This window comes from Oncorhynchus masou, chromosome 12 (assembly GCF_036934945.1).
Source record: "Oncorhynchus masou masou isolate Uvic2021 chromosome 12, UVic_Omas_1.1, whole genome shotgun sequence".
Lineage (NCBI taxonomy): Eukaryota > Metazoa > Chordata > Actinopteri > Salmoniformes > Salmonidae > Oncorhynchus > Oncorhynchus masou.
In genome coordinates this window covers 62,316,261-62,326,419 of record NC_088223.1, presented here as the reverse complement: position 1 = coordinate 62,326,419, position 10,159 = coordinate 62,316,261, and the positions used below count along the sequence as shown (strand labels likewise).

General features: G+C 43.2%; 1 protein-coding gene across 1 annotated transcript; it reads left to right on the top strand.

The window, feature by feature from the left end:
• On the top strand, positions 1–10,055 carry LOC135550599 (SLAIN motif-containing protein-like). Its single transcript, XM_064981565.1, has 8 exons — positions 1–478; positions 636–1,168; positions 1,340–1,479; positions 1,606–1,755; positions 3,330–3,461; positions 4,678–4,971; positions 5,192–5,362; positions 9,663–10,055. Exons 2-8 carry the CDS (start codon positions 693–695, stop codon positions 9,962–9,964), a joined length of 1,665 nt encoding a protein of 554 aa, XP_064837637.1. The 5' UTR covers positions 1–478; positions 636–692; the 3' UTR covers positions 9,965–10,055.
• The last annotated feature ends 104 nt before the right edge of the window (positions 10,056–10,159 follow it).

Below are 10,159 nucleotides of genomic sequence, written 5' to 3'. Positions count from 1 at the left end.
TCTTTTTTAAAAACTTTGACGTTACTGTAGCTAGGTACTGTACTAGCCAAATGTGTGCTCTAGCTAGTATTTTCAGTCTTGTAGGATATGTTGTAGATAAGCAAGCTATATGACTAAATCAAGACGGTTAACCCCTTCTTATATCCTTGACTTGGTCATTTCAAAATGTCTTGACAAGTCGTCCCAGTGGGCGGTTTAATTAAAGGTCAACACTATCGGATCTGCTACAGTACAGGCTGGCCAAGTAACGTTAGGGGTATATTATGGCGGAGGACAAGATTGATGAGTGACTGGTGTGTGATCTGACTTTTCCTGTGTGATTGCTAGCAAGTCATTAACGTTACTCATCACTTATGACTGCTGTTGTCACCAAGTCTGATCCTTTCTCAGAGGCAGCTTGTCGACTCTTTAATCCACATAACACCCTGACACTGCTTTAAAGCCATCCAAGCTGTTGAGTCTCCTGCTGCAAATCTGGGTCAGTACTGAGTAGTGGAGGTAACATTATTCAGTGGCTCTACATTTTGAGAGCTACTTTGGACATTGATATATCGCTTTTACTTGATGTCACTGAAAGAAATGTTTGATTTGTGTTCTGAATTTAGTGTACAATTCAGCTGCTTTTTGTTTTTCAGTCAGTGAAAAGTGAAGAACACTGGAGAATTGGAGAGCAGTTTAGGCCGGATATCGGGATGAAGCAGGACATTGCTGCACTGGAGCTGGTAGAAGTTCGAAAGTTACATGAATTAGTGAGGAGACTAGAAATTCAAAATGAATCTCTAACGGAGAGGCGAAGAAATATCAACACCAAAAACCAGGCTCTCTCTGGTGTGCTTATCAGCTGTCCCTCTTCACTGGAGGAAAATCTAAATTGTTGTGATTTGCCAGACCCTGAACCAGCAGAGGTCAACAGTGGGGATGGTATATCTCCACCTCCTCTTGAAAGCCCCAGAGATACACTAGTGAGGCAGGATGGACACGTATATGATGGCTGTTATACACACTTGCCCCACAGTGACATGTTGGAGGAGACACACAGGCAGGGATGCATGGGGTCAGAGGAGCTGGTGGTCAGGGACACAGAGAAAAGAGCAGAGCACTCTTCTCTGGAGCTAGTGGACCTCCTGGACCTAGAGGAGTGTTGTGAGGTGGAGAATGAAGTGAGCTGGTAGGTACCTGCACAATGTGTTGATAAAACTAAACTGTATAGTGTCAAGAATTTGCAACTTCATTATTTTAGGCAACGTTTTTGTCCATGCCTTTGCAAACCACATTTTTTAATACCTCAGTTGCTTAATTATAATTCAGTGCTTAAGTAGAATCTCTCATTAATCATCAGGTTATATGAGTCACCCAAGAAAGGGGCATCTGCTGAGAGAAGTGATGAGTCCCCTATAAAGTGGTGCAGACAGGTCCTGGACAACCCCAGCCCTGAAACAGAGGTGGCATGTCGCACACTAATTAATATCCTGGACCAAAGTAAGTACTGCACAGTATATTACAATCTCTCTCACACAAATGGACACAGACTAAAAGTGGCCATCATTTTTTATCATATTGAACAGGTAACTCCTATTAATTTAATTTCCTTATTCTTTCCATTAGAGACGAGATGGAGTAGTATCTTTAGCAGTCGCTACCACAGACGTCCTGTAGCCTTCCCTGACACTGGCCATACCTGCATGGGCTCACCTTCCCCTCGGTACCAGAGATCAACTGACAGAAGTCAACAAACCAACAAACCTAACAGCTCAGGTTGGGTGCAATCTGGAGAAAACAATTCCCAATCCGTAAAACTGTTCTCTCCCATGGGTGCCTGTACATGCATTCGGAAAGTATTCAGACCCCTTGATTTTTCCCCCCCAAAAATGTACGTTACAGCCTTATTCTAAAATAGATTAAATTGTTTTTTCTCCCTCATCAACCTACGCACAATACTCCATAATGACAAAGCAACAACAGCTTTTTAGGAATTTTTGCAACATATACATAAGTATTGAGACCCTTTACTTGGGAATGATGCTATAAGCTTTGCACGCCTGTATTTGGGGAGTTTCTCGCATTCTTCTCTGCAGATTCTCTCAAGCTCAGTCAGGTTGGATGGGGAGCATCGCTGCACAGCTATGTTCAGGTCTCTCCAGAGATGTTCAATCGGGTTCAAGTCCGGGCTCTGGCTGGGCCACTCAAGGACATTCAGAGACTTGTTCCGAAGCCAGTCCTGCGTTGTCTTGGCTGTGTGCTTAGGATCATTGTCCTGTTGGAAGGTGAACCTTCACCCCAGTCTGAGGTCCTGAGCGCTCTGGAGCAGGTTTTCATCAAGGATATCTCTGTACTTTGTTCCGTTCATCTTTCCCTCGATCCTGACTAGTCTTCTAGTCGCTGGAAAACGTCCCCACAGCATGATGCTGCCACCACCATGCTTCACCGTAGGGATGGTGTCAGGTTTCCTACAGACGGGATGCTTGGCATTCAGGCCAAATAGTTCAGTCTTGGTTTCATCAGACCAGAGAATCTTGTTTCTCATGGTCTGAGAGTCCTTTATGTGACTTTTGGCAAACTCCAAATAGTTCAGTCAGTTATGTGCCTTTTACTGAGGAGTGGATTCTGTCTGGCCACTACCATAAAGACCTGATTGGTAGAGTGCTGCAGAGATGATTGTCCTTCTGGAAGGTTCTCCCATCCCCACAGAGGAACGCTGGAGCTCTGTCAGAGTGACCAAGGCCCTTCTCCCCTGATCGCTCAGTTTGGCTGGGCGGCCAGCTCTAGGAAGAGTCTTGGTGGTTCCAAGCTTCTTCCATTTAAGAATGATGGAGTCCACTGTGTTCTTGGGGACCTTCAATGTTTCAGAAATGTTTTGGTACCCTTCCCCAGATCTGTGCCTTGACACAATCTTGTCTCGGAGCTCTACGGATAATTCCTTTGACCTCATGGCTTGGTTTTTGCTCTGACGTGCACTGTCAACTGTGGGACCTTATATAGGCAGGTGTGTGGCTTTCCAAATCATGTCCAATCAATTGAATTTACCACAGGTGGACTCCAATCAAGTTGTAGAAACATCTCAAGGATGATCAATGGAAACAGGATGCACCTGAGCTCAATTTCGAATCTCATAGCAAAGGATCTGAATACTTATGTAAATAAGTTTTTTAAATTTTTCACAACTTTGCTAAAATATCTAAAAACCTGTTTTCGCTTTGATATTATAGGGTATTGTGTGTAGATTGATGAGGAAAATCAATATTTCCAAATGCTCTGTAACTCCAACCAACTAAAGTTCCAGATTGTCCTGGTTGTATTTACTCAGTGTCTCTATTGCCTTTGTATTTCAGATGGCAATGATGCCATTTTACCACCATCAATGGACGAGAATGAGCCGAGTTTCTCAGATGACTCCATCACCATGGGCTACAGGCTGCAGGACCTCACTGATGTCCAGATCATGGCTCGCATGCAGGAAGAGAGTGAGTTTGGAAAGTTTTGATTCATATACTGAACAAAAATATAAATCCAACATGCCAACTTTCAACGATTTTATTGAGTTACAGTTCATATGAGGAAATCAGTCAATTGAAATAAATTAATTAGCCCCTATATATGGATTTAACATGACTGGAAATAGAGATATGCATCTGTTGATACCTTAAAAAAAAAGTAGTGGCGTGGATCAGAAAACCAGTCAGTATCTGGTGTGACCACCATTTGCTTCATGCAGTGCAACACATCTCCTTTGCATAGAGTTGATAAGGCTGTTGATTGTGGCCTGCGGAATGTTGTCCCACTCCTCTTCAATTGCTGTGTAAAGTTGCTGGAGATTGGCAGGAACTGGAACATGCTGTCGTACACGTTGTTCCAGAGCATCCCAAACATGCTCAATGAATGACATGTCTGGTGAGTATGCAGGCCATGGAAGAACTGGGACATTGTCAGTTTCCGGGAATTGTGTACAGATCCTTGCGATATGGGGCTGTGCATTATCATGCTGAAAGAAGAGGTGATGGCGGTGGATGAATGGCACAACAATGGGCCTCAGGATCTCGCCACAGTATCTCTGTGCATTCAAATTTGCAACAATAAAATGCAATTTTGTTCGTTGTCCGTAGCTTATGCCTACCCGTACCATAACCCCATCGCCACCTTGGGTCACTCTGTCCACAACAATGACATCAGTAAACTGCTCACCCACACATGGTCTGCTGTTGTGAGGCTGGTTGGAAGTACTGCCAAAATCTCTAAAACAATGTTGGAGGCGGTTTATGGTAAAGAAATTAACACTAAGTTATCTGGCAACAGCTCTGGTGGACATTTTTGCAGTCAGCATGCCAATTGCACGCTCCCTCAACTTGAGGCATCTGTGGCATTGTGTTGAGTGACAAAACTGCACATTTTAGAGTGGCCTTCTGTCCCCAGCACAAGGTGCACCTGTGTAGTGATCATGCTGTTTAATCAGCTTCTTGATATGCCACACTTTTCAGGTGGGTGGATTATCTTGGCAAAGGAGAAAACACATTTGTGCATAACATTTGAGAGAAATAATAGTTTTGTGCTTATGGAACATTTCTGTGAAATTTTATTTCAGCTCACTTTACATGTTGCGTTATATTTTTGTTCAGTGTAAATACTATGCATATCTACTTTACTTGTGGACAGGGTGTTTGACAGTGTTTTTCTTGTCCCAAGGTTTACGACAGGACTATGCCTCCATCCCTGCTGCCCCCACACCTTTCAGGGGTCCTGGTGCATCCATGCTGTCACCTTCTAATTATAGCTACAGTGATCTGGAGTTCGACAAGTATAGCCTGGAGGACACAGTCGCATACACACCGCCTCCCAGCCAGCTGCCCCACTACCGCCGTTCCCCATTGGGCCAGTCACCCAGAGCCATAGCCCAGCCTGGTTACAGCAGCCAGCTGCCAAGGCCTCCCAGTCAAGCGACCACTCAATCTAAGCTGTTTAAGATTGCAAAGAGCAGAGGTAAAAAGAGCACCTATAACAGGCAACATGGAAAATCCCTTTTGACACACAAATATACACATTGACTTTTACATATTTTTATTTACAGATCGACAGCACTCTTTAAAGTGGTGTGATGTCACATAGAACATTCTTTACTCCTATCAGTTTATCATAATCTGCTATGTGTGTTTCACCCGATTGTACGTGAAATGGGAGTTAACCCAGAATGTTGTTGTAGAGGGTCTGAGAAGCAGCATGTCCAACCAGGATTCACCTCCACGCACCAGCCTCCGCTCTCTCCAGGCAGTAAGGAACAGCCGCAACCTGGAGGCCAACGGCCAGCTCCTCACAGACCACCCCACCTCCCGCCTCACCTACCCTATAGCAGGTTCAACCAGATCTCCACCAGGTGGGTTGTCATTTTAGTAGGGATAAGATATGACTAAACCTTGCCCGCCACCATGTACAGTTGAAGTCAGAAGTTTACATACACTTAGGTTGGAGTCATTAAAACGTGTTTTTCAACCACTCCACAAATGTCTTGTTAACAAACTATAGTTTTGGCAAGTCGGTTAGGACATCTACTTTGTGCATGACACAAGTCATTTTTCCAACAATTGGAAGCACTGTATCACAATTCCAGTGGGTCAGAAGTTTACATACACTAAGTTGACTGTGCCTTTAAACAGCTTGGAAAATTCCAGAAAACAATGTCATGGCTTTAGAAGCTTCTGATAGGCTAATTGACCTCATGAGTCAATTGGAGGTGTACCTGTGGATGTATTTCAAGGCCTACCTTCAAACTCAGTGCCTCTTTGCTTGACATCATGGGAAAATGTTTAAAAATCAGCCAAGACCTCAGAAAAAGCATTATAGACCTCCACAAGTCTGGTTCATCCTTGGGAGCAATTTCCAAACGCCTGAAGGTACCACGTTCATCTGTACAAACAATAGTACACAAGTATAAACACTATGGGACCACGTAGCCGCCATACCGCTCAGGAAGGAGACATTTTCTGTCTCCCAGAGATTAACGCACTTTGGTGCGAAAAGTGCGAATCAATCCCAGAACAACAGCAAAGGACCTTGTGAAGATGCTGGAGGAAACAGGTACAAAAGTATCTATATCCACAGTAAAATTAGTCCTATATCAACACAACCTGAAAGGCCGCTCAGCAAGGAAGAAGCCACTGCTCCAAAACTGCCATAAAAAGACAGACTATGGTTTGCAACTGCACATGGGGGCAAAGATCACACTTTTTGGAGCTTTTATTTCTTTCATCACATTCCCAGTGGGTCAAAGTTTACATACACTCAATTAGTATTTGGTAGCATTGCCTTTAAATTGTTTAACTTGGGCCAAACATCTCAGGTAGCCTTCCACAATAAGTTGGGTGAATTTTGGCCCATTCCTCCTGATAGAGTTGGTGTAACTGAGTTAGGTTTGTAGGGCTCCTTGCTTGCACACACTTTTTCCATGGGATTGAGGTCAGGGCTTTGTGATGGCCCCTCCAATACCTTGACTTTGTTATCTTTAAGCCATTTTGACACAACTGTATAAGTATGCTTAGGAACATTGTCCATTTGGAAGATCCATTTACGAATAAGCTTTAACTTCCTGACTTGAGATGTTGCTTCAACATATCCACATAATTTTCCTACCTCTGATGCCATCTATTTTGTGAAGTGCACCAATCCCTCCTGCAGAAAAGCACCCCCACAACATGATGCTGCCACCCCCGTGCTACACGGTTGGGATGGTGTGTTTCGGCTTGCAAGCCTCCCCTTTTTCCTCCAAATATAACGATGGTCATTATGGCCTAACTATTCTATTTTTGTTTCATCAGACCAGAGGACATTTCTCCAAAAAGTACGATCTACATCCACAACCTCCAATTGACTCAAATGATGTCAATTTGCCTATCAGAAGCTTCTAAAGCCATGACATAATTTTCTGGAATTTTCCAAGGTGTTTAAAGGCACAGTCAACTTAGTGTATGTAAACTTCTTACCCACTGGACTTGTGATACAGTGAATTATACGTGAAATAATCTGTCTGTAGACAATTGTTGGAAAAATTACTTGTGTCATGCACAAAGTAGATGTCCTATCTGACTTCCCAAAACTATAGTTTGTTAACAAGATATTTGTGGAGTGGTTGCAAAAACAGTTTTAATGACTCCAACCTAAGTGTATGTAAACTCCCGATTTTCAACTCTATTTACTATATGGAGACAGAAACAGAAACATTTTACCTTATCATAAGTAGACATAATTGTAAATGATTAAATCCTTGCAATATACATTTTTTAAAACAATTTAGTTACAAATGTAACTTTAATTAAATGAGGTGACTCTTCACGTGAGATGATTATGTCTGAACAACAAAAGAAAGGGAACATTGAATGATCCTCATTTTACCTTTATTTAACCAGGCAAGTCAGTTAAGAACAAATTCTTATTTTCAATGACGGCCTGGGAACAGTGGGTTAACTGCCTGTTCAGGGGCAGAACGACAGATTTGTACCTTGTCAGCTCGGGGGTTTGAACTCGCAACCTTCCGGTTACTAGTCCAACGCTCTAACCACTAGGCTACCCTGCCACCTCATTGATCCATCGCATCTCCCAAAAACGTTTTCAACATACATCTGTAAAATGAGGCCTCATCTTCACTGTCACTTTCCAACCTTGTTGAAGATGGCTCGTTGTCAGGCTCAAAATGCCTCAAATTTGCCCGGATGGCCACCAGTTTTTCAACCCTTGTATTGGTCAGCCTGTTGCGTGTTTTGGTATGTGTGTTCCTTAACAAAGACAAGTTGCGTTCTGAGGCGGCTGGTGTTGGTGGGATTTGGAGGATAGAGGCAACAGGGGAATGAGCCTCAGATCCACAAAGTCCCTTCCACCAGGTGTCTGATGAGATGTAACAGACTTCGGGCAGAAGTCTTTAAGCTTTTTGATGTATTTCAGAATTGCAGTTTCCTCTGCTTGGAGCACCAGTGAAGTGGGCAGGGCTGTACAGATGTCTTCTCTTACATCTGCAAGCAGAGTCTGAACATCAGACAGGATGGCATTGTCTCCCACAATCCATGCAATGGCTACTGCTATAGGTTCCAGGAGTTTCAGGCTGCTTACCACTCTCTCCCAAAATACATCATCCAGGAGGATCCTCTTGATGGGGCTGTCCATATCAGCAGACTGTGATATGGCCATTTCTTGGAGAGACTCCTTCCCCTCCAGGAGACTGTCAAACATGATGAACCACCCCAACAGGTGTTGCAGGGTAGCTTCAATGTGGTGCTCTTATTCTTCTCACTTTGCTTGGTGAGGTAGATTGCTGATAATACCTAACCATTTCCTTGGTTCTCTTGTAGAGTGTATCCATTGTTTTCAGTGCCATGATGTCCTTGAGGAACATATTCAATGCATGAGCAGCACAGCCAATGGGTGTGATGTGAGGGTAGGACTCCTCCACTTTAGACCAAGCAGTCTTCATGTTCACAGCATTGTCTGTCACCAGTGAAAATAACTTCTGTGGTCCAAGGTCATTGATGACTGCCTTCAGCTCATCTGCAATGTCGAGACCGGTGTGTCTATAGTCCCTTGTGTCTGTGCTCTTGTAGAATACTGGTTGAGGGGTGCAGATGATGTAGTTAATTATTCATTGGCCACGAACATTCGACCACCCATCAGAGATGATTGCAATACAGTCTGCTTTCTCTATGATTTGCTTGACCTTCACTTGAACTCTGCTGAACTCTGTATCCAGCAAATTAGTAGATAACACATGTCTGGTGTGAGGGGTGTATGCTGGGCGAAGAACATTCAGAAATCTCTTCCAATACACATTGCTTGTGAGCATCAGAGGTGAACCAGTTGCATACACAGCTCGAGCAAGACATTCATCAGAATTTCTCTGACTACGTTCCTCCATTGAGACAAAAAAAAATCTGATTCCAGGAGGACCATGAGCTGTGGAGTGCTGCAGAGATGGTTGTCCTTCTGGAAGGTTCTCCCATCTCCACAGAGGAGTCTGTTTTACTCCTGGCTCAGAGTTTGTCTGAGCAGTGTCTAGCCTTTTACTGCAGTGGGCTTAATCGGGGTCTTAAACAGATCTATTTTGAAACAAAAGTATTACAACTCACACACATGGTTACGGTCTTAAACAAAAAAGACACCTGTACCATGTCATTTATAGAGTTTAATTCAAATAAAAAATGTATTGGTCACATACACATGTTTAGCAGATGTTATTGTGGGTGTAGCGAAATGCTTGTGTATTCAATGTGGATTTTGCATCCCAATATTTCACTTTATATACATCACAGAAGACTGAAATATAACAAAACTGTTTGACATTGAAACACCGGATTTTCGTCAGTTTAAAAAAAAAACTTTTAACGATGACATTATGAACATTCCACCCATGAGGCCAAACAAGGAACTTTTGGTCATTGACTACAGGATAGGGCTACCATCATCCTTAAACTAACTGACCTGGGAGGTTTTTTTTGTCTAAAAACAGGTTAACAGGATTCCTAGGAACTATTCTGCGATGCTTTGTGGATACGGGTTCAGATCTCAACCCAATCAAAAACTTTTATAGAAGATTCTGGAGCTGCCTTTTTATTTATTTATTTTTTTTACTTGGCTTTATTTCAGACAAGACATGTTTAGTCCATAACATTTCCAAACTTGTGATTGCCTCCTAGGTGAGTCTTCAGTCAGGCTTAGGAGTGGTGGCCGATCTTCATCCGTTTCTGCCAAAACCTTGAACTCCAGTGACCCCCCTGCAACTGGAGCAGCACGGCAGTCCCTGAGAGAATCATTTCAGGCCTTGTCTAGAGGGCTGCCGAGAGCCCAGTCCCTCATCCCCTCTGGTTTGAGGATCCCCTGTCCCAGTAAGGACTTTTCAGTTGGAGGGTACCTATCAAGTCATGTCTATACCTCCCCTGAGAGGTCGACTACCATGGCTTGGGGCAGACTGGGGCAGCCTGCCAATACCCATAGGTAAAAAGGTATACTCAATGTTTCTCAGTAAGTCCTCAGTAATCTGTAACATACTCTCACTCAAAATAACTCCACTTAATGTATTAAAGCACATTAAACAGTAGGTTTGGTTTCTGTGAATTTGAATTTAATTATTGTTTTCTTCTGCCAATCATGCAGTGCTGGTTTATTTTGTGTGGCTTCACAATCGGTTCCACTG

Bases quoted from the DNA above. Each gene is read 5' to 3' on its own strand.
- LOC135550599 (XM_064981565.1), top strand. From the start codon at position 693: ATGAAGCAGGACATTGCTGCACTGGAGCTGGTAGAAGTTCGAAAGTTA. The intron at 1,480-1,605 runs GTAAGTACTGCA...TCTTTCCATTAG, and splicing joins AATTAATATCCTGGACCAAA to AGACGAGATGGAGTAGTATC. The intron at 1,756-3,329 runs GTTGGGTGCAAT...TTTGTATTTCAG, and splicing joins CAACAAACCTAACAGCTCAG to ATGGCAATGATGCCATTTTA.